Genomic DNA, 25,453 nt, shown 5'->3' with positions numbered 1-25,453 from the left:
GGGAGTGTGGGCGTGTGAGTATGATGGCGATTATTAGTTGTATATGTAAGTTGTTTGTGTGTCTGAGTTGCTTGAGCTGATGAGTTGAACTTGGCCGTCCAAAGATCGTAACTTATACTCGTGCATACCAAGGAATGGCCGATAGGTTCATCACTGCCATGGCGGTCGGTTCACCATCAGCGACTAATTGACACTGACACTGAGGCCAGAGAACAGCATCTATTCAGCGTTTTATGTCGTCTTCTTCAGTGTCGGAGCATTTGAGCATCACAGCAATCGGTCCAAGTGGTCAAACATCAGTGACAACTACTCGCCCGGTGAGTGAAACAGGGATAGAGCTTGTTCACAGAGGTTTATGGCATGGCGATCATTTTCTACCGTCACCTCGGTAAATAACTCTTCAACTCCTGTCACATCGCCAAATCTTTCCCGCTATCATTCTGCATGGCCTCGCTTCATGTCCTAGCGAGGTGCTGGACAAGTACACAGCCACTCGAAACGCGGAATGCCAATGGATGAACAAGATTGACCAGGGGGGAACACATCAAGCACGACGACCCCGGCGCATCCAAATACTGCGCCGCCCATACTGAAGATGTAGCCAAGATCAATGAATCGTATCGCATTGAGGTTGGGGTTGAGTCGTGGGGTTGCCTTTGCCCCTGGTGTTCACTGGGCTCAGGATACGAAAAAGACTCTGGAATTTGTTTCAAGGTAAGATCTAGTCAAATTCGTGCCTGTCACAAACGGAGCATGCAAGATGGTTCTGGGAAGTCGCTGCTCTGAGACCGCCGGTCTGGGCAAGGTACCTTGGTCGCTTCTGCCAGTTCTGGGCTGTGGCAGAGGAAGGTCTGTTGATCTCAGAGAAGGGGCTACAGTTGATGGAACTTGCTGTCATTCGAGTCGGTATCCACGTGGATACTGCAGGTACCAACATCCTTCTTCATCTCCATTGCATCCGAAAACTTCTTCTCTTCTCCATCATCATTCCAAATCATCAAGGCAGCAGAACTTCACAACCATCAATACCGCTTCGAATACATCAAAATTCCATCATCCAATTACTGTATACTCAAATATCATCGCCCGGCCTTTTCATTTCGCGCCTCCTGCAACGCTGTGTTGGCCCCAACCGGCCTGAAAACAAGGTGAGCTGCCCCTCAAGGAGCAACAAACATCAGATCTCGATATAGGGTGTCAAAACTGAGTTTTGGTATCCTAAAGGATCCTAAACTTGATCAAGGATCCTAATCTTGATAAAAGCACTCTAAATTTAGTGAGAGATATCCTAAATTTATGCTAAGCTGCCTAAGTCTTTTTGTCATTTAGGATCAAAGCCTGAGCTTTGCCCAACCCACCACTTTCTACACAATAACTAACCTCGTTCAGACATTATGGACCCGTCTCAACCTGGCTCCGTTTCTCTCGACTCCTTCGTCGTCACAATGAATCAGCGCCTGGATCAACTCTACCACCTCGGCGTGCTGAGGGTCAAATTGCAAGCAGACGAGCAAGGCTTTCCCACATTCGTCGCCATGCTTGATGAGCCTCTCAGGTTTTCGGTACCAACGAATTACGACCGAGTGTGTGCAATGATCGCCTTCATTGAAGCGAGGGACAAGGAGCGCACCCACTTGGCTTAGGGAGATCTGTCAGTGACGCTTAAACACTTGTTTACGACGACTGGGGAAGAACGTATTGTTACGGCAACCCTCGCAGCGTTCGGGGGTACTCAGTTTGTTATTTCACAAGATTTCGAAATCATGAACGATTTTTTGGCAAAGTCGGCCACGGTTGCCACAGCTCAAGAGCTGGCGGATGGCGGGCACACCCTTACCAGGTGTCCTCAGGCTATGGCCCGCATCATTAGATATGATGGTGGCATTGAGGATAAACAGCGGTGGTGGGACAGCATCGCCCACGATGTCAATCAACGATATCACCAAAAGTCCTTCTACCTGATCAACGAATTTTCCGACGAAATGGCCCAAGCAAGAGACGAAAAAGGGCGCGCTTATGCCGTGGGGAATGTGGCACAGGCAGCCAAACATGTGAAAGAATTCATGAAATGGCAACTTAATGCTGATTTGATGAAGTCTATGGAAGAGGCGATGAATGGTTTCCGATGACCAGTCAATGCGCTTGGAAGAGGCTTAACCTCCAAGTCACAGCACTTATTCCCCCAGAGATTAGACATGGCCGCCAGAGCGAACAAAAGGCGCTTCCTCCTCACACTTTAGCGAATCAATAACAAGCATTTCAGAATCGATACGGATGTTGCAACAGTGAATGTATTCTCAATGATCTACAGTTGTACGTATTTCTCTATGCTTGCATCCTTCTTTGCAAGATCCATCCCCTAGTACACGTAACGGAAGCTCAGGTTCTCCTTATCCGTAAGATCCTCCCAAGCCTGTCCTGTGTAAGTCGAACTAGCCTCCGCGACACCCGACTCCGCCAATGCATCGCGCTTCTTATTCTCTCGTCGAAGATACCATCTCAGAGAGACGATAACGATGACAAGAAGACAGTAGCAGCCGAGATGAGTGGCGAAAGCGATGAAGTAGCGGGGCCCGTCGTGGGAGAGGAAGACCTGAGGACCGATGGCGTTACCGGCTGCCCAGACGATGAAGTTGGTGGCGACTGCGACGGTCTTCTTTGTCTGACCGGCGATGTTTCGGGAGATCATGGAGAGTGCGAGGGTTTGGGCGGACCAGAAGGATAGGGTTATGTAGTATGAGATCAAAAGACCGATGTGTTGGGCTGTTGTCTTGTTGGGGAGGGTCATGAGGAGGATTGTGCCAATGAAGGACCTGAGTTGTTAGTGATGATCAAAGATGAAGCAGATTGAGAGACTCACGGGATACAGAAGCCAAGCATGACCAACAGGTTCTGGCTCGTCTTCTTGACAAGCCAAGCCGACGATAACAGCACAATAACGATGTAAAAGCCCAACACCATCGCCAACAGCTGCGTCTCGAGGGTACTAAACCCAAAGCTCTTGATAATAATATTCGCAAAAGCACCAAGACCCGATGTAGGAAGTGTTGTGCACAGCGCGATGAGAGCATAGCCCCAAACCTGAGGATCCTTGAGACCCTCGATGAACTGCTCCTTCTTGAACGTCTTGTTCTGGATACCAGTCTGGTTATCGCGCACACGCTCGACCATCTCGTGCTTCTCCTGTTCAGTCCAGCATTTAGCTCGCATCGGGGAGTCAGGCATCCACCATCCGACGAATACGCCGAAGACTACGGAGATGACTCCGTAGGAGAGGAAGAGCCATTGCCAGGATTTGAGGGGGCCGGTCTTGATGAGGGAGAAGCAGTAGGCGAGAAGACCGCCGACGATCTGCTGGGCGCCGTTCATCATGTACCTTTTGATGGTCAGTGAGATATTGCAGTGGGGAGGGTGAAGCAGGCGTACCAGTAGGTGACTCGGGAGGCTTGTTCCTCACGGCGGTACCAGATGGCTGAGAGGATAACGAAGCATGGTTGACAGGCTGACTCAAAGATACCGAGTAATGTTCGCACAATTACAAGACCTTTGAAGTCTTGACAAGCCGCGTGACAGGCCAGGCAAGCTCCCCAAGCGACGATGCAGAAGGAGAGATATTTCGCAATAGGCACACGGGCAATGAGCCAGTTCTGAGGATATTCGACAACGAGAATAGCGAGGTAAATACAAGTCGTAAGCCACGAGAACTGCACCAGTTAGCACACCATCCCTAACAGCAACAAAGAAAGGTCCTAACTCACATGCTGAGACACAGTCCCATCAGGATTCTCCAACCCCGTATCAGCAGTCAACCCCATAATCGACGCAAACGACAACGTCCCCTTATCAATAGCCTGCAAAAAATACGTAAAGATCATAATGACAAGGACTCTCTTGTCAATCATCTTTCGCAGCTCCGCACTGCGCTCGGGCGAGATGCTGATACGCACGTCTGAGACATACTGCGCGAGTTCCTTGTCGACTCGCTCAGAGTGCTGAGCTGGCTTTTCGAGATCTTCGACCTCGTCGACGGATCTCTTGCGCTGAATTTCCGAAGCCATCTCGATCTTGTAATTAGGGTAAGATTGAGGATGAGATTGGGTGAACGATACAGAAGGGGGTTGTCTTCCTTTTATGATATCCGGTAATGGGGCGGGAATCTGGGGCCCCAGATGTCAACGTTACTTGTAAGAAATACCCCATATTGCCCCAGTTTCTCTACTCCATCAAGATCGAGTTTTTTTTTAACACTGTTCATCTCGTAGGAGTTTTGCCCGAGAGCCGAGTGAGAAGGAGGATTTATCTACAAGTTACAACTCGGCAACGCGGCATCTTCAGGGTTTCGTCACTGGGGATCCGCTCTACGGGTGAATAAGCCCTGGTTAAGGTATGCCAGGGACGGGTAGGATCAGCGTATGGCATGATTTGCTGGGTTGTTTGAGGACAGGAGGCTCCTGTGTTGACCCCGTATGGAGTGGACGTTTGCATGGGAGAGATATGCTTCTCTTCAATCTGACATGGCTTTATCTTGAGGGTATTAAATCCTCTGAGAGTCCACTGCATCTATACCCGGTCACATAGAGCTTCATTCGAGATAATGATCATTAAGTGACATTTCTAACTCGCGTTCAATAGCATATCCAACGGTAATAACGACAACGCTGTGCCTTACGCCTCAACGTAACAGCCGCATTCGTCCCGTCTCTTGGCGATGAATTTGGAGAATCCAAGTAAGTAAGCGGCTCTTTTCGAATCTACTCCGCACCTACAAATTTTCTCCGTCACCGAAAGGCAAGGCGAAGCGACGGCCTTAGGGAGCAAGAAAACGCGAGACCTAAATTTAGGATAACAAAATGAGATCGACAAAGGGTATCCTAAGCTCATCCTAAATCTAGACTAAGTTACCTAAATCTTTTTGTCACTTAGGCTTAAGGTCCCGAGTTTTATTTCCTCCCCTAGGACGGCCAGTGAAAGAGGAAGACTTCTCCGTTGACCTGGTTTTGGCCCAGTGGGGGGGATTAAGGTAGACCCACTGAAGATCCGAGGAAGTGCACTAAATCCGCGGTTTCTCCCCTCATTCAGTGATGGCTTCACTCAAACGCCAGATGTCAATCGCCATGATGAACTCCGGTATCAAAGCCGTAATTCGCCGTAGCACACTACGTAATCGTATCACAGGCCTCAGCTGAGTCTTTTCTCCCTCTGTACTTTACTACAAATGGTTGACTACTCCGCCCCCATCATCAACCCCCAGTTTCATGCCCCACCCCCACAACCAAAAAGTGCGGAGAGATGAAGCTTCAACCTCATGATAGGCGCCCTCGGTGTACTTCGGACCGAGCATGTGGACTGCCAAGAGAACCATTGGGATGTAACGAGGGGTTATGAATACCCTCAGTTTCCTCATCAAAGAACTCATCTCTTTCACAGTGTAGTACCTAGATACCCCCAGTCACCGCCATCATGCCCTCTCACGTACACGACATCGCGTCGCAAGACGTCCACAAGCAGATCCAACAGCTCATCCACGAACTCGTCAACATTAAAGACACAACAGGCGAATTCCTCATGACCCTGGCAGACGGCCGTATCATCGACACAAAAGGCTGGAACGACTGGGAGTGGACCCACGGCATCGGCCTCTACGGAATATGGAAGTACTACGAGATGACCGGCGAGGACCAATGGCTCAAGATCATCGAAGACTGGTTCCAGGCCCGTTTCGCAGAGGGTCACAAGGGGAAGAACATCAACACCATGGCTGTCTTCCTCACTCTGGCATATGTCTATGAAAAGACCCAGAACCCTACATATCTTCCTTGGCTGGATGCTTGGGCTGAGTGGGCGATGCATGACCTCCCCAGGACAAAGTACGGTGGTTTCCAGCATATTACGTACCTTGATATCAACGAGCAGCAGCTCTGGGATGATACACTCATGATGACTGTCATGCCGCTCGCCAAGATTGGTCTTGTGCTTAACCGGCCTGAATACGTCGCTGAAGCAAAGAAGCAGTTCTTGCTGCACATTCAGTATCTCTTTGACACAAAGACTGGATTGTTCTTCCACGGATGGACGTTCAAGGATGGCGGACACAACTTTGCCGATGCACGATGGGCGCGCGGTAACAGCTGGGTCACCATCGTCATTCCCGAATTCCTCGAGCTCGTTGGTATCAAGGAAGACGACCCCATCGGCTCACACCTCATCAACACGCTCGACAGCCAATGCGCCGCTCTTGCAAAGACACAGCGCCCAAACGGCCTATGGAGCACCCTTCTCGACGTCCCTGAATCAGAGGGTTCCTACGTCGAGGCCAGTGCGACAGCGGGTTTTGCATATGGTATTCTCAAGGCGGAACGCAAGCGATATATTGGAAAGGAGTACTCTGAGGTAGCTGTCAAGGCGATCAAGGCTGTTTTGGAGAATATTAGTCCCGAGGGAGAGTTGTTGAATACTTCGTTTGGAACAGGGATGGGGCATGATTTGCAGCATTATAAGGATATCCCTAGGACGAGTATGCCTTATGGACAGGCTATGGCTATGATGGCCTTGGTGGAGTTCTTGAGGGCGTATAATTAGATTTTGGAGAAAAAGTAATGAGATTAACTGCGATAACGAATCATTTTTTGCGTCTCATGATGTGCATGTAAGAGGTGACTAGCCAAGCGTACAATTTTACTGACCCTCTGCGATCAAATTGCCTGGGGTACCATCAGACTTGAACCTACCCGTCGCCTTCAAATTCCTCGAACTCTCACCCACAGCAATCGTGAACTCCCCATCCGTAACCCTCCAATTCTGCTCCTCCACATCCCAGTAGCTCAAGTCCCTCCTCGTCAGCTCAAACTCAACCTTCTTGCTCTCACCCTTCTTCAAAGCGACCTTCTCAAAGCCTCGGAGAACACGAACGGGATGGTCTACCTTTGATGTCGCGGGGTACGAGAGATACAGCTGAGGAACAGCCTTGCCATCCATGGAGCCCGTGTTTTTGACGGTGATCGAGGCAGTGACAACAGTCTTCCAGAGGTCGGGATTGCCTCCTTCTTCACCTCCAGCTTGTGAGGGCGGCTGTTCGATATCGTAGCCTTCAGGGTACGGATAGTCGCCCGTCTTGACATCATCAGCTGAATCAATGTAGGGATAAATCCACTTCTTCAGCTTGCGAATGTTCTTAGGCCAGAGACCCTCCTCGACATCGGGGATCTTGTCATCCAACTTGGGCGGCTTGGCGCTCGTAGACGATACGCGTGAGGCTGGAAATCCAGCCACCGCCTCCTTCACTGAGATCTTCAAGTCCTTGTACTCAAAGGTGGTGTACGACAGACCATAGCCAAATTCGTACCGAAGGTCCTTGCTGTACTTGTCGAAATGTCGATAATCAATGTACAGTCCCTCCTTGAAGTCTTGCTGGGGGATAACTCCGTTGGGAAGATACAAGATCTGAGCGCCTTCGCCGTAATCAGGGAGAGCCTTGCCAATTGTGTAAGGGAGCTTTCCACTTGGACTCTCATCACCGAACAGAATGCTCGCGATAGCATTTCCACTCTCCTCGCCCGGCAGATTAGCTGTTAGAACAGCCTTGATCCTTGGGTGGTTGATCCAGTTCTCCATGACAACAGGCCCAACAGCATGAATGACCACGATAGTCGTGCCCGTTCCATCACCACAAAGGTTTGCAACCTCCTGGATAAGCGCATCGCCTCCTTTCTGTAGATTGAGATCGTTGCGGTCACCTCGAACGCTGTTCCAAGACAAATATCCCTCTCCTGCGTCGGAGTTGGCAAAGACTAAGCAGACATCTTGCTCTGTGACCTTCTTCGGGTCTTTGATCTTATTGGAGAGGTGTTCGGTGACTTGAACTTTGTCTTCCCTAAAATTCTTTCGCAACGCCTCAACGGGAGTGACGAGGAATGGAAAGTCGGCTGCACCACTGCCCCAGCCTGATCCGAGGGTGCCTTCATTGCAGCCTTGGTCAGGGCAGTAATTGAGTCCCTTTCCAGGACCAGCATCATCTCCAAAAATGCCGATCTTGATCTTGTCCTTCTTCTTTTTTGATTGATTAGCCAAGTTGCCCTCGCGGCTCAGAGGCAGTACGCCGTCATTCTTGAGGAGAACAGTGCCTTCGATAGCAATTTGACGAGCTAACTCGGCGTGATCCTCCTGCACGTTTATGTACTGGTTGACGACTTGCTCTTCTTGGGGTGAAGGACTTCCAGGTGCCAGCTTGCCCTTCTTGTCATACGTCCATGACGAAAAGTTCGGGCCCTTGTTCTCATCCTTATCCTGGCCAAGCTGGTAGAAAGACGCGACAATTCGAAGCGCCATATCATTCAATCGATCCACCGGCAACGATCCGTTCAGGACAGCCTGTGTAAGACGTGGACCCCAGAGAGAATCTCCATCAGCCCACTTCAGTCCATCGCCAGGCATACTCATATCCAGCCCAGCAAGAGCACTCGCGACACCAGATCTCTGCGCCAACCAATCTGACATGACGAACCCCTGAAATCCCATCTCATCTTTCAGAATGCCGTTCAGAAGCTTCGAGTTCTGGCAGGCATACGAGTTGTTGACCATGTTATACGAGCACATGACACTCGCAACGCCAGCCTTGACAGCATCCTGGAACGGCCATCCGTAAATCTCATGTAGCGTGCGATCATCAATATTGGATGAAATGGCATTCGGAAGACCCCATTCCCACGCCTGCCGAAAATGCTCCTGCTCATTACCGATAAAGTGCTTGATCGTCGCCATGACTCCAGAATCTTGTATTCCCTTGATCGTCGCAGCACCAGCAATGCCCTGCAGATAAGGATCTGGACCAAAGCCCTCCCAATTTCGTCCACCGGCGGGAGCTCGCCCAAGAGGTCCGATGGCTGGACCGAGAATGACATTGACACCTTTTCCTTTTGCTTCCTTGCCATGAGCTCGTCCACGCTCATACATCAGTTTCTTGTTGAACGTGGCACCAACCGTGATACCAGCTGGCCAGGCAGTCGCATTATCCGCGAACCGTATCCCGAGAGGTCCATCTTGCAATGCCAAAGCTGGAAATCCGACGTTGTTTGCGGCCCCAGTCGTGCCGACCGCTAAGCCCATGCTCCATCCTGTTCCAGTAGTGATGTTGACTTTTTCCGCCAATGTCATTTTACTAACCAGCTCAGCAGCTCGATCATAACTCTTGGCCCAATTTTGCGAAGAACCACCTTTTGGGCTGGGATACCATGGTGGCGAGTCTCCCTCAACGGGCGGTACCTTGATCTTTTTCCAAGCAAATGCTCCAATTGCTGAGATGACGAGCCAAACGACTACAAGAGTGCCAATGACGGTGAGGCAGCATTTCTTCGCGCGCCAGCTCCGGAGATATCGTAGACGCCGTTTACCCGCAGTGTCATTCTTGTTCTTGTTGAGATAATCAGTTGCGTCAATGTCCGAGTAAGCATCGGAATCGTCGCTTGTGTCAAAAGAAGCACGGTCGGCTCCGTTGAGGAGATTCTCCCTGCTTTGATCCATGATAGAAACGGACCGTGGTTAGATGCGAGACATGAATTCCATTGTTGAAGGAATTCAGGCTGATTGTTGAGGGTTATGGAGGATGCATGGTTATCTAATCGTACCAAGACCAGAGGCTGCGTCACGTCGGGTCGCATTCCAGGCCAAGCTTCCCCTGGACGGTTTGGGGATCATCACTCCACATTGGATACCCTAGATCAATGAGGTTTACATCAGGTACAGAGCGATATGCACTCAGTAATAAGTAAAATAATCTTGGAGGTTCGCTATGAGGATTCGCTTTTTAATTCTTGTTGATACGATATGTTTCCTTCAAAACCATGCCGTACATCGTTGATTCTTCTAATCAATACTGGGAACCTGTTGGACTCATTTTGAGAGCGTTAGGTGCATTGCCCGTACGAGTGAGCCAATCAAGAACAGCCAAAGCACAAGATGAAGCTGCAAATGAATATGTGAAACGTGACGAGAGAACTAATCCAAGCCGCCATGGGACCATTAATTAATCACTGTTTGAAGTATTTTCGCTGATGACAAGTCATGCCGATTGTGTTGACTTACAACCTGGAGCGGAATTGAGAAGGCCGGCTAAACCTCGGCAACCAAAACTCCATCTTGAATTTGGCTCATCATCAATTCTACGTCTCCCGACAGCTTCATCATCGACATCCCCGTTCAAACCGCCCACCATGTCGATGTTCCGCGCCAAGAAGCTCGATCTGGGCTGTTTCGTCAACGTCCGCACCCTGCGCGACCACACAAAGCGAAAGGTCTTTGAGGCCCACGAGACCGAGAGGTGCGCAAACTCTTCCCCGCCGCACAGCAAAACGAACCATAATCTACAAGGAGGAAAAGGCTAACTCGAGGCCGACAGACAAGCTCTCCGATACATCATCCGCAACACAACCCTCCCACCAAGAGTCCGCGCCGAGGCACAGCTCCAATTGACACAGATGCACTGCTACACTCGACCAACGCAGATCCGAAACAGATGTATCATGGGTGGTCAAGGACGTGGTGTGTTGAGTGACTTCAAGATGACTCGAGTAAGTTCGATAAAGAACGAGGGGTTGAGGATTGGACTGACGGTTGTAGTACAATTTCCGAATGGAGGCTATGGCTGGAAACTTACCTGGTGTGAAGCGAGCCAGTTGGTAAAAGAGCCGAGGACGGAAACGAACGAGAGGAAATGTACGACTACGCACCCGTTATATACCAAAAGCACTCTATTACCTGTGTCGAAGAGTGGTCTAGTGGTATCCGTCCTAGAACCTATAAACTCTCTCTCATTCCGCACCTAAAATACTTCTCCCACTAGGCTGCTCTTCGATTTTTGCAGTTCACGAGTTCGAACACAGACCACACGGGGAAATGTACGATTACACAAGTTAGCGTGTTACGATATTTTGGGTATCATAGACACGACTGTACAATACAAGAGGAAATGAACTAGAGCGTTACTTTTATGATGGTCTACACGAAGTGAACAAACGCTTTATGCCTGACGATCGATGCAGCAGAGAGGACTAGGAAGATGATATGGGACCCAGTTCCACGGGGAGGGAGGTCCATGACTGCGGAGGACATGGGCGAGCAGACCAGTCGTCCTACAAGAGACACAGTTGGCAATGCTTGTGTCTGAGGGAGCGCATACACCATGCCGCATGACTTGCCTCGAAGGCAGCCAACATTGAGTAATTCAGGCAGATGAACTTTGTCTGGGTTTGACCACTGATGTGTCAGCTGGGTACAGTAGTCTCGCTGTTGAGTTTACTGATACAAATGCTAAAAAGCTTGATAACCTCAAGGAGCAAGAGAACTTGAGGCTGTAAGAGAAATTGTCAAAATAAAGTCACCAGTGAGTCCTCTGATAAGTCTATGGTAGGTGAGTACAGTAGTTTTCTGAAGTCTGATCATTGGTCTGAGTAAGTTTCGAAGATAAAAATAAATATGGGGTCCATGCACTCACTCTTTTCTACCTGGCTGCCTACCTACAATTGCCACCATACTTCATACATAAACCAGCCAACTTCCCACCCTCCACAACATCATCAAATTTCGTCCCCCTTCTTACCCAACCTACACGCAAAAGAACCGTCAAAATGGGTGGAGGCGATCTTAACTTGAAGAAATCCTTTCATCCCGCGCTGCGGCGCAATCAACAGGCCGTCTGGGACGAAGAGCAAAAGGCCCTGGCCGAGCGCAAGCGAACAAAGCAACGCATCGAGGAAATCAAAGAGGAACTCAAGAATGAAGAAGTCCAACGACAGCTCGAGGCTGCAGGAGGGAAGAAACGCGTTGATCGCGTTGACTGGATGTACCAAGGCCCCAACGACGGAGAAGGCGGCACGACAGAAGAATCAGAAGCCTACCTGCTGGGCAAGCGGCGTATAGACCACCTTATCAAGGGCACAGAGCATAAGAAGTTAGAGAAAGAAGCGGGGGCCGAGAGTTTCATGGCGCTGCAGAATGCGAATACTGCGAGGGATACAGCTGCCAAGATTCGTGACGATCCGTTGCTGGCTATCAAGCGACAAGAACAAGCTGCCTACGAAGCCATGATGAACGACCCGATCAAGCGCCGACAATTACTGTCCTCGATGGGAATTGACGATGAGAAGAAGAAGAAGGAAAAGTCACGGAGGAGAGAAGATCGACCCGACAGGCATCGAAGGAGGCATCGTCATCGCAGCGCGGACCCTGACGATAGACATCACAGACGACGACGTTCAGATTCGCGATCGCGAAGTCCACGACGTCGTGATGATTCGAGAGAAGAACGGCACAGGCGAGGCAGAGACGATAGTCGAGAAGATCGTTCGCGACGAAGACACGACGATTCAGAGGACAGAGAACCTAGACGTGAGCACCGCTCGCGCCATGAACGACCACGCGACGAGCGCCCCCGCGAAAGTCGAAGGGAGTTCCGAAGAAGCTACCCCGACTCTCGCGACAGGCGACCACGATACAACGAAGAAGACGATAAAGCCAAGGAGGAAGAGCGTCAGCGCAAGTTAGCCGCCATGCAGTCTGCGGCAACAGAGCTCGATGAAGATCGCGCAAAGCGTCTTACGGCACTGGAACAACAGGAGGCAGCGGCTCGCGAAGCAGACGACAAGGCACGAGAGCGCGTCGGCGATCGCAGCTTCGTGAACAAGCTACATCAACAAGCAGGCCACAAGGGTCTAGCGGACCGTATGGGCGGATCGCGTCGGGGATATCAACGAGACGAAGATTAGAAATGGATTCTACAACAGGAGGCCTCTGTTGAGTTGCACATTTACGTTTTGAACGACACGGTTAGGTTAGATTGGTACGGTACTATCAGGATGAATTATCGGCACAAACCGAATCAAGGTTTTAATAGAAACAAGTCTTGTCTAATATTGAACAAGCTGGCTTTTTTCAGTGTTGCAATATCGCCTCTTCCGCGTGATACCTACTTTGTAATACCCTCTGCGGGCGGAAGATAAACGAAGCCACTTTGATGTTACGATTCAGTCGCAAAGCCACCATGAGTCGTCACTCAACTCAAATTCAGGTCCAAGTTTCAGGTACCGCTTCTCTCTCATGCAGTGGACATGATTAGTTATTCGCAATGATTTGCGACGTAACATCGTTGTCATCAACTACTCCGTAAACACTATCGAATTAAAGACTCGGAGCTTAGCCTTAACCCTCTTTGGCGCATGCAATTGAACCGGGACCTTAAAAGAGGCAATCTTGGTAGCGACGGGTGAAAGAGCCAATTAACGCGACGGGTCGACGCTACTGCAAGAAAAAGAGAAAGTGGTTCCACAGGATGTGCAGAAAAAAAAGGGGACACATTTAAAGAGCGACAGAAACAAGCCCCCTAACTTCCACTGATTATCACCAGGGCTATTCTGTCACGCTGGTGCATATCCCCTCAAGAGGCGCCGAAAATAATCCCTGCCCGCTTTCCTCGCTGTCGACTCCACTGCCCCAAGGCCTAGAGTTCCAGTGCCCCCCATTTTCCCTTGCGCTGGCCGGCCTCTCTCTGACCTCAACTTCCATTCCATTTCACAACCTTGCATTTTCTATTCCTCTACCGCGACGTGGAAAAACGACCATTCATTTCCTTAACCCCTACATCCAACGGAATCAATTCGCCTTACCATCTATCGATATCTACCAACGGTTTCTTTCTCGCCTGCGAATTATCGATCTGCGCGCGCCAGGGCCCTGCACGGGAACCGAGATTCAACTTATTTCAAGCGACGCGAAAAACCACAACGGTCTTTCCCTTTTTCCCTCTTATTCTGCAAACTACGGCGTAGCTACGATTTGAATCACATTTGTCAGAATGCCTGCTCTTTGTGGAGGATCTAAAACTGTGCAGCGAAAGCTGGTGTTGCTGTGCGTAACATACGATGAGCGATGGGAGGGCATTGCGCTGATCTGATTTAGGGGTGATGGTGCTTCTGGAAAAACATCGCTGTTGAACGTCTTTACGAGAGGGTATGTTACTAGGGAGATGCATGTGAAAGAGAGAGGCTCATTGATTATAGCTACTTTCCTACTGTCTACGAACCCACCGTCTTTGAGAACTACGTCCACGGTACGATACACGGCTCTTCTGCGTACACGCATCGCTAACGAACGCAGACATCTTTGTCGACAATGTGCACATCGAGCTATCCCTCTGGGACACAGCAGGCCAGGAAGAATTCGACCGACTACGCTCCCTATCCTACGGTACCTACCTCCGACACCTACTAACTCCAACCAAACTAACACTTGCCAGACGATACAGATCTCATCATGCTCTGCTACTCCGTCGACAGCAAAGACTCGCTCGAAAACGTCGAATCCAAGTGGGTAGGCGAGATCGCCGACAACTGCCCCGGCACCAAGCTCGTCCTCGTAGCACTCAAGTGCGACCTCCGCGAGCAGGGCGAGGAGGAGGAGAACGAATCGGGCGAACCTCGCGAGAAGCGCCCCACGATCAACTACGACCAGGGCCTCGAGGTGGCGCGCCGCATAAACGCCCTCCGGTACCTCGAGTGCTCCGCCATGAAGAACAGAGGCGTCAACGAGGCCTTCACCGAAGCGGCGCGCGTTGCGCTCAGCGTCAAGAAGGATCGTGAGGAGGGCGGATGCACGGTTATGTGAACATGATACGATACGAGCGTTTATTAATATCCAATACGAGAGTCATCCCCCATCGAATGTGATCGAATGAACGCAGGGATGTGGACTCTATTTGGCTCCCATGGTTTATTTATTTTTGGCCCGCTATGGGTTATTTCAGTGTACATATCGTGCGGCATAAGCACATAGGGAAACATGGTGTTCTGCGTTGTTTTTCTCTGCTATTTACTACTTGCAGGCTATTTTTCGCTCAGGAATGCGAGGTAAATTAGCGGGAGGAGTAGACTACTCATGTTAAGGAAGCCATTTTCGTCACGCTCTAGCTACAACTACTTTATTTTATTTATGTCTACCGATTACCTACACCTGACGACGATTGTCTCGTCTCTTCAATTGTTCATTTAGCGCGTGTTTCTTTATGAGATGATGCTGGTGAGACCAATGTGCCGAGACTTTGAGGGGCAAAAGTGCACAGCCACGCTGATGAGGGATCACGAATGAGATATCAACACAGTGAAGCCAAGCATTGAGAAGATGATGGACTGTAGATCTTTTTTGATCCACAGAGATCGTAGGCTACTCTACTACTGTAAGGATTGATGATGACAATCAATTAAGTTGCGGAGTGCAACCGTTGATAAACTCTAAACCTGCAACGTCGACAGTTTGGAATTCCTCACACCTTGGCAAACGCGTTACATTCCTCTCAGCTGCACCCCTCACCTTAAGCTGGTATGATATCAGAGGCATCACATTGAAACTGATCATCTTTCTTACACCAATAATTTCATCTCTTGATGCTCTGAATGTCATCACCGTCTACGCCACTGATACCGTCATCTCTGCTTCGTGATTGGCTGGACCCTTGCTACCCTGCGCGCATGCATTGACGTCACGGTAATAAAGCAGGTTTGGAAGTTTGGGCGATCGTAGTTGGGAATGGCATCACTGGTAGGGATGGGGGAGAGTAGAAATAGAGGCCAAGAGACGCCTAGATTCTTGTGAAAAGCTTCTTTCAATTGTCCAGACTATCCACTTCTTCATTTACACTGAACTATCTCCACTGATCACTTACACGATATCCACTACCACTTACACGCACACTACACTACACTACTCCCAAGTCATCATATAAATCATCATCATGGGTCTCTTTGGTCGTCGTGAACCCTCCCCAGAGCCAATCCGCGAGGAACCCCCCCGCAAGCACGGCCTCTTCTCCTCCTCATCCCGCCACGAGCCCACATCCACACGAACATCCACATCCTCTCACCACCGTCACTCCCGCGGCTCAGCCTCCTCATACGACCGTCGACACTCGCGCTCCTCATCCCGCTCCCCGTCTCGTCGTACCTCCAACGGCGGCGGCTTCTTGTCTCGTCTAGGTGGAAACCGCAACGAGCACGACCCTGCTGTTCTTGAGGCGAGAGAGCGAGTTCATGATGCTGAGAGGGCGGAACGTGAGGCTGATCGTGCGTTGGAGGAGGCGAGACTTAGTGTGAGGGAGGCGAGGGAGCATGTTAAGAGGTTGGAGGTTGAGGCGAAGGAGGATTCGAGGAGGGCTAAGGTTAAGCAGACTCAGGCTAAGGAGATGTCGAAGATGGGACGTTCTCTTGGACGTAAGTATTCTTGATGATGTGTTATTGAACTTATTCTGACAGAGAGACAGGCCATGGATACTAAAGATCCACCAAAGCAATAGAGCACAGGAGTCATTAGAGTGTATGAGTAATCTTGTTCTATATTATGACTGTATGAGAAGAAAAGCACAAGTACACGATGGAGCTATCAAGGAGGTACGAAGTCGCGTTCTAGTTTGAGCAGTTCGTCTTTCAATACCATTTCACGTTGAAAACATTCACCAGTCGATGCTTGCATCATCGTGAGACCCTTTGACTCTATTACAGTTGTATTCTTACACTAGTTCTCATACATTACGTGCCCATCCTGTACCCGTCCTTTGCCAGACACCCCGTATCGTTCCATGATACTACAGTAACTACCAATCCATGGTAGGAACATTCATCCAGGAATCAATAATCCAGTATATCTCAAGTCTTCCCTCCAATTGTCACCTCAGACAATGATGAAACTCAAATCAACTCTGGCAATCGACCACCAACAAATTCCTCAGCTCGAGTAACACCATCCACTGGTCGATGTCTAGAACCACCAATTCGTTCGCCGTACTCGGGACAGCGCGCTTCTTCCATGGGCATTCCACAATCTCCGACCGCAAACTAAACGAACCACTGTTCAGTACATTGATCATGGGGGGAAACTTACCGGATGGCCGTTGACACAATTGTACCGATGGCCGGAGTTTGTCGCCATGCCTTGGGGTCCGCTGACCATGGCAGATCGAATCGCTGCCAGTTCCTCGGGCGTAGTCTTTTCATACTTGGGATCGTACAACTCCATCGTATCCTGGACTCTCTTCTTGAGAGTCTCACCATCGGCGATCTTGGAACAAGACTCAAGAGCAGTAGAGAGAAGTCCACGGGCTGTTGCAACATGTTTCTCATCGCCATTACCAGAAGACGAGTCACTCTCGCCCTTGGGTTGCTTTCTGGTCCAAGTTGAAGCTCCGGCAACCTTGGCAAATGCCAGAACAGCGACGATGAAGATTCGAGGAAGTTTCTCCTCATTGGCATCCTCCATCAGTTCCTTGCAGGCCTTGAACCATTTGTCCACAACAGGGAGACTGAGTGCATTCTCGTGGAGTTTCCATCCGTTCATCTTGGAAACTACATACGCATCCATGAGCTGCACCTATTGTGCTTCGATGGCAAGCAGTCGTGCTCCCAGGAGAATTTGGTTGTCAGGCGAAGGCTGAGAGAGTTTCATAGCGCCCATCATTTGAGTGACAGACTTTGAACCACCAGAGTCCTGAGGTCGAGATGTCGCGATTGCGTCGGAAAGCTTCTTGATGGGCTGGTTTTCTTCCCCCGTCATCTTCTGGAGAGTCAGGGCGTTTTATTCAACTTGCTTGATTACCATATGTCGCTCTCTGAAGAAAGTGGTAGCCGTATGGTGATGCCCAGGGGCTGTTGACCGGCGCGACGACCCGAGCGAAGTCTCAGCCCTGAGAAGCTTGTGGTTAAGTTTCTGGAGTGACTCGCGCCCCTTGATGAGGAAGCGCTTGCAGATGTCCTCCATGACGGCTCGGTTAATGACACGGTTGTATCGCTTGGTAGCGAACTGTCGAATTGAACGCTTGCAGCTTGGACAATAGGGCGTCTTCTCAGTGAGAGAGGTTGAGATGTCTTTCAGTCCCGTGTAGCTTCCAAACATACCGATAGTGTAAACTTCATTGAGGCCAACAAGACCATCCAGAGTTTCACGGGTGAAGAAGTGGCCACATCCAAGAACGACGATCGGAGTCTCGTACATGTTGATCTTGGAGTACGATCGGAACTCCAAAAGATCGACAATCGCCATCTTCTTGTTACTGCACTCCTGACAATCTGAACCTATAGTAAATTATTGTGAGTAGTTTGAGGCAGAGTATAAGTAGAATGTATGGACTTACCTCGCAAGGTTCCTGACAACTTCCGCAGTCTTCTCCAGTATGGCACTTCTGAGTGCATCGATGGTTACAACTACTGTAGGCGCGGCCAAGCTTGGTGCAATTCTTGTGCTCGCCTGATTGACAAGTTGTGCAAGTTCCAGAACATGGGTGACCACACTCGAGGATATCACCGCAAGGTTGCATGCAATGGGGCGTTACTGTGTTACCCAGTTGGTGACACTTCATTGTAACGGTATGGCCGCACTGAGGTAGCTCTCTCTCAACTGGCTGAGGGCACTGGATGGATGCCAAGTCCTGTGTCTGGTAGCACGACAGCATTTCTATGATATGGCCGCAAGGAAGTTCAACATTGTGAACCTTGATCAAGCAAGGACCACAAGGTTGGCCGCAAAGTTGAGGACACAGGTGGTCGCATGTAGTTCGGAGGCGAGGACAAGGTCGTGTACAGGAGAATGCATCGTGCATGGCATCCGAATGGCATGTCGCCTGACACTTATGCCCACAAGGTTCCAATCGTCGGGAGCAGGGTAGGGTACAACCACCTTCAGGACTTCGAGTGAGGAAGTGTTATGGCTCAGAGCAAGCGATCGGGGTCGCGGGATGGCGAGGACAGCAAAGCTTGAGCTCCCTGCCAACAGCATTGGCATCTGTAAGTATTTCGTGGACGTCCGCCCACATTGGAACGTTGAGGTAAGTCTCAGCATTGCCAATCAGATACATTCCATGTTTGACATGACTGAGAAGAACGTTGATACGATTCTCAGTTCGAAGGAAACCGACATTTCGCTCGGGATTGCTACGAACCAGAGACACAACAATGACCTTGGCCTCCTCTCCTTGGAAGTTATCGGCAGTTGCAAGCCGAATGGTCTGTAACAACCTCTTCTTCTCAACAGTCTTGTTGGCGCTCAAGTCGTCTGTAAAGTCTTCTTGCGCCAGCTGATCGCGGTCGCGGTCACTAAGACAGATCTCAAAGTCGCTACTCAGAGCAGCTTTGAGTTGCTGAAGCTGGCCCATGTATGGCGTCAAGAGAGCGATGTCCTCGGCTCGGTACTTACCTTGTCGAACCAAGTGACGGATGAGAGCCGTAGCCATGTCAGTCTCCCATCGATTGCTGTGGGATCGAACACGAGTGCCATCTCCGCCATTATCCTCCTCGTGAGAGTGGTCCAACCAGAACACATTGTTTAGCATACCGACCACATCTGGGAGGTTTTGAACATTCTGGTGATCTTTAAGATCGGGATACACTCCTCGGATCAGGCACGAGGCTTCAGGCCGCATTCGTCTCTGGACGTCGAGCTGTGCGAATGGCGCTGGTAAAAGACCGGGCTCGCCCTCAGCCCATCTTTCGAACTGGCTGCGATCAAGTTGCCATTTCTGTCCGGAGGTTGACTCAAGCGACAGGTTAAAGTTGTTGATCTGAGGTCGGAGTTGTTTGTGATCTCCAATCTGGATCAAGTGCTCAACTCCAGGCATCAAAGCAGATATGATATCAGCCTCTTTGACTTCACCTGCCTCCTCATAAATGACGACCTTGCATTTCAGACTTCGGAGCATGTCGATTCGGCCCGCCAGTGATGTGGTAGTCAAGCCAATTACCTCAGCCTGGACGAGAGTTCGCTGGTGGACACCGTCATGAACCCTGTTGATGTTCCTCCGCTGCTCTTCGACATCGTCCATCGCTTCGAAAAGAACATCTGTCTGCTCTTCCTCATGTCGTTTCATCCAGTCTTCAATGAGAGCACGGCGCTCCCAACGAGAGAGCATGTTGATATCCTTCTCAGCTGTTAGAGTTGTTTCAATCATATTCCATCGAGCTGGCTCTTAAATGTCTGCGTCTCCTCCAGCAAGCCACATCAACAGAGGATCACCATCCTCACCCGTCAGCTCATTCGCTGTATCTGCGAACTGCTCGTAGATTTCAGAATTGTCCTCCAGCAAGAAATCGCCAAGCAATTCCCAGCTCGGACCATTTCGTCTAAGGCGTAGAGAGTTCACGGCCTCCTCGGCGGTATATGCGCTGGAGTCCTTCTGAGTAAACGCACTGGCAAGAGTCATGCGTTCGCCGACTGCCTTTTGAGTTTCTTTGCTGACTACGCGAAGGTTGAGGCCTTCGAGTTCTGGTGCGACGCTGCGGCCACCAACTTGAATGATGCGATTAATGCCGACATCAAGAAGATGTTTGAGAAATTGATCCAGGGCATGGTTTGTGTAACAGCTAAGCTTTTGGTTAGTGCAAAAGAAAAATAAGAAATGAAGGGATCGGCAACTTACATGATGAGGAGCGGTCCCATGTGAGCCTTTTGCTTTGCCTCCAGAAGAACTCTCAAAAGTTGGACACCGAGGTACGACTTTCCTGTTCCAGGAGGGCCTTCAATGAGTGAGTACTCCCGAGTAAAGAGCACCTGCCAAGCCACGACATTGGCCTGCGTCGAGACCAGTCGCTTCCTCAAGTTACTCAATACTCTAGTTCTCAGACTCCTCAGGATCAAGAGACACATCGACCGCTTTGTCTTTCGTGATACATCTCAACGAATGAGACTACGGGAAAGGATTCTTTGGGATATTCGAGAACACGTGTTTGGAATGCCATCAATTCAGGTCCCTGTTCTATTTGCAAGTAATACTGGACGACATGAATAATAGAAAGTCAAGGTAAAGCTCAATTCTTTGATGGGAGCCCCGAAAGACAAATGCTCATGCTCACAGCATTCTGAACGCTTCACTGGGCAACACGGATATCAATGATTTCACACTTAGTGCCCTTGGTGAACTTCTTGATGTCTAAAAAGACATCCTCGATGGGCGTGACATAGGTCAGCCCCCTCGTACCTGGGTTCACTTGCTTAGGCACTTGCCCTCTAAACAACAAGCCAACAATGCATCCCTTCTCGTCAAAGGTAACCGCACCCGAGTCGCCATGCCCAGAGAATGGACCTTGATTAACAATGTTGTTATACACAAAACAATACTCATTCGATAACGCCTGTGACATATGGCTCTCCTCAGATAGCTGGACATCGTTCTTGAACTCACTGAACTGGCCAGCAGTGAGTTTGGTCGTAGTGCCGAGTTTCCAGACATTGCTGTCGAGACGAGGTAAGTGACTTGCGCGATCTTCAAGAGGCAGCATGGACTTTGCTTGGTTCTTCAAGGGCTGGCCATATGTCTTAGGATCTGGACGGTACAAACGATGATGTGGGTACTTCATCCACTCCCGCTTGAGGGGCAAGCAGTTAGAACCTTGTCGATGCTCTGGAACTTCAATCAATGCCCAGTCAAGTCTGTGATTCTTGGTAGACCTTCGCCCATAGCCGGAAGCAGCGATTAGAGGGCCCAATAGCTGCTTATCCTGGTCAAAGAAGTCAACCTTTCGTTGTAATTCTCCTTCTAGACTAGCAAGGTCCTTCTTATTTTCCTCGGAGGGATCACCTTGCACTATGTGTTTGGCTTCCTGGATCCTCTGCTTGAGATCCCATACCGTGTAGTTATGTTTGATTCGAGAAGGGCTTTCAAAGACAGTTGGATCTCCAGCCATGCCAGGCTTCCAGCCATTCTGGTCGACGTTAAGGAGTTGACTATTGGATGATGGAGGGCCAGTCTTGGATTCCCCATTGATATTCTTAATAGTATAGCCTTGGAAGCCAGGCCGAACATTATGGTAGTTGGTGAGGCCGACCCTGGTCCATTGCGGGTTTGTCTTAGTTTTGATCTCGAGGTAGCAACCCAGGGTGCCGCATAGAGAGTTGCAGGTTTCACCATCGTCGCGGACAACGTCCTTAGAGATGGAAATATCGTCACCAAGTTCGACCTTATCATGGTAATCTCCCTGAATCAATAGGTTGTTCTTGGAAATCTTGTCCATGATGTCTTCTGGTCGGCCTTTAGGATCTAACAATTCGAATGGGAGAAGACATGGTGAGTTATGCTCAAGATGGACACGAATATCGGACCATCCGATGACCTCGAGCGATTTCTCAATGTTGGTCAAAATCGGATCCCATTGCGTCTCGTCTGACCTGTCATTAACCGATATATAGACCGTGATAGGATTGGCATTAGAGTTAGGTGAAAGGCCGTATCGCAATAGAACCATGGACGTTAGGAAGTTGCGTGTCGCGTCAAATGTGTTGAGGCACTTATGGACAACTCTCTTGATGTGATCCCAATCTTGAAGAAGATCAGGCCTGTCTTTTACCACACCCAGGTAGATGGGCCCGACTATCTCAGATGCCATGAAATCGATACGAGGAGGAGTATCCTCAAACTTGGTGCCTTGGAGGAGTTCTTTGTTGCGAATGGCAATAGCCTGAACCGCTGAAGTCCATTTCGCTTTTGAATCAAGTAACCAAGGAAGGATGACTGTGACCGTAGGCTCTTCAGTACCCGGCTGATCTTCTGTTCTTTGCATCGAGGTGTCTGCAAAGCAACTAGGCTGCTCTACCGTACCGTAATCAGTAAGGATAGCAAAAGTGTTCAAATCCTCTAGCAGACCGTGCTCAGAAAGGATAGTGTTGGCAGCTTCTCGGATCGCCTGTCCATGATGGACAAGAATCTCGGGATCAGGACCTGGCAAACACTCGAGGGGCCATCGACGGAGGTCAGGGTATGCAACGCGGTATCTCGTGGACACTACGGGAACCAAAGGCCCAGAGTCATCGGATGAGTTCTGGCCGGTTCTTCGGGATCGTGACCCAGACGGCCCATAGCCACTGTCCTGTGGCGGCGAGGACGGTGCTAAGAAGGCGTACATGATGTATTGTTGACTATAGGTAAAGGTGAAGTGACTGCAGTATTTGTCAAATTCTTTAACAACCACTAATGAGAGTGAGAGGAGTAAGGAAAGAAAGAAAGGTTTCAGAGATGTCTGCTGTCCTTTAAGTATTCGCGGTGGCAGTGGCAGTGGCAAAAGTGAAAGTGGGAAAGTGAAAAAGTATGTGTGCAAGTCAACTTTGTTTTAGATTTGATGGTGCACCAACGATCCATCTTTGCAGGCAAATTCGCGATGGGAAAGGGAATCAGAAAATAAAGAAAACAATATGAAAATAAAGCGCCTGATCGTGAGATTATAGAAATGATAACTTTTTAATAAACGAGCTTGTTGCGGGTGCAGAACGAAGATATTCTTACCTTGGAGGTGGTGTTGAGCATAAGTTCAGTTAAGACTTATGGCTGAGAGCTTAAATCAGTAGACAGAATTTAGTAGAAATAGGAGATAAGCTCTGACCGTGTTGCCAAGAGTACGACGCAGGAGCATCCAATTGCCTGCACCTAGGTATTCACGGCCACAAGGGAATCAACGGATCAAAAGGACTTGCCATTTACCGTATTCTCCCAAGTTTGCCATATGATTGCATTCTCGCATTCACCTCAAAGATCTGTGAAAGATAAACAGAGCTGAAAGTGCTAGATTCTGTCTGCTGATTTAAGCTCTCAGCCAGAAGTCTCAACTGCAAATAATACATCTAGATAACAACTTAGACATTATGACAAAATGAATAACCAATTACTACAGCAAAGCTGATATCATGAAAACCTAAAAGATGACTCATTTGCACGCCATCACAGGTTATAACAAGGTGTCTCTGATACGTCTCCCGAGAAGACCGGACGCGAGACAACAACAGAGCAAGATGGCGGCACACACACCTAGAGCTGAAAGTGCACCTGCTTCATATCTGAAGGGTCGCAAAACTCTTCGAGGGAAATGTAGAAGTGAAAACACTATTAATGACAAAGAATAGGCAAAGAGTCAACTCCTTCACTAAGGTACCAACCCAGTCATCACCCCGACTTCAAATAGTACCTAGCCCCAACTTCTTTTACTCTAACGGGCGAATACACGTGTCTACACTGTCACCGGATGCAGCTTGCCGGCTCTGGCACTGCAAGTGGCCAGCTACTCAGCAAACACTGTCAAACCACATCTGTCACTGGCAAAATAACAATGCGATACAGGGCCAGGCAACTAGATTAATCACAGTGAAGAAAAAGACTCTGCCACCTCTATAGTACGCGATCTACGTTTTCTCTCCATCCTAATTCCTACCCTTCACAACTTCGTCCCCTTTCTCTTGACACTGAAGCGCTTATTGCATACCCGAGATACTATCACGAATACCGAATTCCACAAGCAGAATTTCTCAATAATTTCTTAGTGGACGCGGGTATTTCTTCTTCTCTACTCACCATGGCGTCGCGAGGTTGGGGTGATGGAGGCTCTGGCTCTGGCCAAAACTTCCAACCCCAAGTTCGCCATCACTTCAAACGAGGGCACATTGCAACTTCGGCAAGAACTGCAAGTTCCTTCATGATACCTCGCTACTTTCTGGAAGCTATGTGCCGCAGACTTCTGCTCTCAGTGCAAACAATGATATCAAGAAGCGACAGCTAGCATGGAAAGGTCGTCTTCGCAAGGACCCCTCAAACTTTCGAGGATCATCTGGCATGAAAGAATTCCAAAAGTTCTGACAAAGAGCATTGGATGTTCTGAACGATGATGGCCATGAGTTTCACCAGACGCTTGCTCAAGAACTCGTCAGCGACAATGGTAACGGCCCACGATACGTTCTCCAAACAGCGGAGAACGGGTCTTCGTCAGACATTGAGCTTATGAAACCCTCTTTCCTGTTTCTTCAAGTGATCTCTCACCCAGCCTGGCCGACCAAGTTGTCTATTAGTACCCAGATTGGAACCATCTACACGCTCTACGCTGGTACCAATGAAGATCAAAGCATTGGTTTGCTGAGCTTCTTGTGCGAGCAAGCTCTGGAGAGCACTGAACTCATTGCCGACATTCTTGAGTCAAAACTTCCAGGTATCGTCCGAGTCATTCTCACGGCGTTCTATCAACTTCTCAGCGATGTTACACGAACACGTTTGTGTGAGGAACTACCTGAGCTTATGGAGTCTGTGGACAAGCTTTGCAAAGATGGCCGAGGATGACCCTGGTGCCAACTTCGATCAGTTCTTGGAACACGCTACCGTTCTGAGGGAATGGTAGTTTCTGCTAAGGAGTTTTTCGATCTAGTTGAGTCTTCCGATAAGCGACGAGGCAAGCAGCCTATTGCCTCGACGTTTCCCAAGAACATTGAGTATCCCGGAGGTCGACATGACAACGACTTTGCTGATATCACCAAGATTGCCATTCTTCCGACATATGGAGAAGTCGTCAGTGAGAATTACGAGTATCTACCATCTATCAACTTCACGGATCCCCATGTTCTTGATGATCCTTTGCAGTGACACATTGACTCCATGTTTCGGCTTGTAAGACATGATATCCTGGGG

The 25,453-nt window shown here is 49.4% G+C and overlaps 13 protein-coding genes across 13 annotated transcripts; 6 read left to right on the top strand and 7 right to left on the bottom strand.

Annotated features, from left to right (window-relative positions):
- Nucleotides 1-2,359: 2,359 nt before the first annotated feature.
- On the bottom strand, nucleotides 2,360-4,058 carry J7337_001774 (uncharacterized protein; the record flags this gene model as incomplete). Its single annotated transcript, XM_044819508.1, has 4 exons — nucleotides 2,360-2,813; nucleotides 2,861-3,376; nucleotides 3,427-3,704; nucleotides 3,759-4,058. 4 exons carry the CDS (start codon nucleotides 4,056-4,058, stop codon nucleotides 2,360-2,362), a joined length of 1,548 nt encoding a protein of 515 aa, XP_044687210.1.
- Nucleotides 4,059-5,460: 1,402 nt separating this feature from the next.
- J7337_001773 (uncharacterized protein) lies at nucleotides 5,461-6,579 on the top strand (the record flags this gene model as incomplete). Its single annotated transcript, XM_044819507.1, has 1 exon — nucleotides 5,461-6,579. The coding sequence occupies one exon, from the start codon at nucleotides 5,461-5,463 to the stop codon at nucleotides 6,577-6,579; it is 1,119 nt and encodes a 372-aa protein (XP_044687209.1).
- A 96-nt stretch (nucleotides 6,580-6,675) lies between these two features.
- J7337_001772 (uncharacterized protein) lies at nucleotides 6,676-9,516 on the bottom strand (the record flags this gene model as incomplete). Its single annotated transcript, XM_044819506.1, has 1 exon — nucleotides 6,676-9,516. One exon carries the CDS (start codon nucleotides 9,514-9,516, stop codon nucleotides 6,676-6,678), a length of 2,841 nt encoding a protein of 946 aa, XP_044687208.1.
- A 689-nt stretch (nucleotides 9,517-10,205) lies between these two features.
- Nucleotides 10,206-10,674, top strand: J7337_001771 (uncharacterized protein; the record flags this gene model as incomplete). Its single annotated transcript, XM_044819505.1, has 3 exons — nucleotides 10,206-10,312; nucleotides 10,391-10,562; nucleotides 10,612-10,674. The coding sequence occupies 3 exons, from the start codon at nucleotides 10,206-10,208 to the stop codon at nucleotides 10,672-10,674; spliced, it is 342 nt and encodes a 113-aa protein (XP_044687207.1).
- A 944-nt stretch (nucleotides 10,675-11,618) lies between these two features.
- Nucleotides 11,619-12,755, top strand: CWC25 (RNA-splicing factor; the record flags this gene model as incomplete). The annotated part of the gene is made up of 1 exon (XM_044819504.1): nucleotides 11,619-12,755. The coding sequence occupies one exon, from the start codon at nucleotides 11,619-11,621 to the stop codon at nucleotides 12,753-12,755; it is 1,137 nt and encodes a 378-aa protein (XP_044687206.1).
- Nucleotides 12,756-13,840: 1,085 nt separating this feature from the next.
- On the top strand, nucleotides 13,841-14,649 carry J7337_001769 (uncharacterized protein; the record flags this gene model as incomplete). The annotated part of the gene is made up of 4 exons (XM_044819503.1): nucleotides 13,841-13,893; nucleotides 14,046-14,095; nucleotides 14,143-14,232; nucleotides 14,282-14,649. The coding sequence occupies 4 exons, from the start codon at nucleotides 13,841-13,843 to the stop codon at nucleotides 14,647-14,649; spliced, it is 561 nt and encodes a 186-aa protein (XP_044687205.1).
- Nucleotides 14,650-15,772: 1,123 nt separating this feature from the next.
- J7337_001768 (uncharacterized protein) lies at nucleotides 15,773-16,330 on the top strand (the record flags this gene model as incomplete). Its single annotated transcript, XM_044819502.1, has 2 exons — nucleotides 15,773-16,247; nucleotides 16,290-16,330. 2 exons carry the CDS (start codon nucleotides 15,773-15,775, stop codon nucleotides 16,328-16,330), a joined length of 516 nt encoding a protein of 171 aa, XP_044687204.1.
- Nucleotides 16,331-16,721: 391 nt separating this feature from the next.
- On the bottom strand, nucleotides 16,722-17,367 carry J7337_001767 (uncharacterized protein; the record flags this gene model as incomplete). Its single annotated transcript, XM_044819501.1, has 2 exons — nucleotides 16,722-16,868; nucleotides 16,915-17,367. The coding sequence occupies 2 exons, from the start codon at nucleotides 17,365-17,367 to the stop codon at nucleotides 16,722-16,724; spliced, it is 600 nt and encodes a 199-aa protein (XP_044687203.1).
- A 33-nt stretch (nucleotides 17,368-17,400) lies between these two features.
- J7337_001766 (uncharacterized protein) lies at nucleotides 17,401-18,218 on the bottom strand (the record flags this gene model as incomplete). The annotated part of the gene is made up of 3 exons (XM_044819500.1): nucleotides 17,401-17,586; nucleotides 17,626-18,101; nucleotides 18,161-18,218. 3 exons carry the CDS (start codon nucleotides 18,216-18,218, stop codon nucleotides 17,401-17,403), a joined length of 720 nt encoding a protein of 239 aa, XP_044687202.1.
- A 509-nt stretch (nucleotides 18,219-18,727) lies between these two features.
- On the bottom strand, nucleotides 18,728-19,969 carry J7337_001765 (uncharacterized protein; the record flags this gene model as incomplete). The annotated part of the gene is made up of 1 exon (XM_044819499.1): nucleotides 18,728-19,969. The coding sequence occupies one exon, from the start codon at nucleotides 19,967-19,969 to the stop codon at nucleotides 18,728-18,730; it is 1,242 nt and encodes a 413-aa protein (XP_044687201.1).
- An 18-nt stretch (nucleotides 19,970-19,987) lies between these two features.
- J7337_001764 (uncharacterized protein) lies at nucleotides 19,988-20,664 on the bottom strand (the record flags this gene model as incomplete). The annotated part of the gene is made up of 2 exons (XM_044819498.1): nucleotides 19,988-20,381; nucleotides 20,438-20,664. 2 exons carry the CDS (start codon nucleotides 20,662-20,664, stop codon nucleotides 19,988-19,990), a joined length of 621 nt encoding a protein of 206 aa, XP_044687200.1.
- A 221-nt stretch (nucleotides 20,665-20,885) lies between these two features.
- On the bottom strand, nucleotides 20,886-22,916 carry J7337_001763 (uncharacterized protein; the record flags this gene model as incomplete). The annotated part of the gene is made up of 1 exon (XM_044819497.1): nucleotides 20,886-22,916. The coding sequence occupies one exon, from the start codon at nucleotides 22,914-22,916 to the stop codon at nucleotides 20,886-20,888; it is 2,031 nt and encodes a 676-aa protein (XP_044687199.1).
- Nucleotides 22,917-24,775: 1,859 nt separating this feature from the next.
- On the top strand, nucleotides 24,776-25,408 carry J7337_001762 (uncharacterized protein; the record flags this gene model as incomplete). The annotated part of the gene is made up of 2 exons (XM_044819496.1): nucleotides 24,776-24,980; nucleotides 25,167-25,408. 2 exons carry the CDS (start codon nucleotides 24,776-24,778, stop codon nucleotides 25,406-25,408), a joined length of 447 nt encoding a protein of 148 aa, XP_044687198.1.
- Between the last annotated feature and the right edge of the window lie 45 nt (nucleotides 25,409-25,453).

The sequence above is a fragment of the Fusarium musae genome, chromosome 1, assembly GCF_019915245.1.
Source record: "Fusarium musae strain F31 chromosome 1, whole genome shotgun sequence".
Taxonomy (NCBI): Eukaryota; Fungi; Ascomycota; class Sordariomycetes; order Hypocreales; family Nectriaceae; genus Fusarium; species Fusarium musae.
The sequence above is the reverse complement of the archived record's forward strand: the minus strand, read 5'-3'. Positions and strand labels throughout refer to the sequence as shown.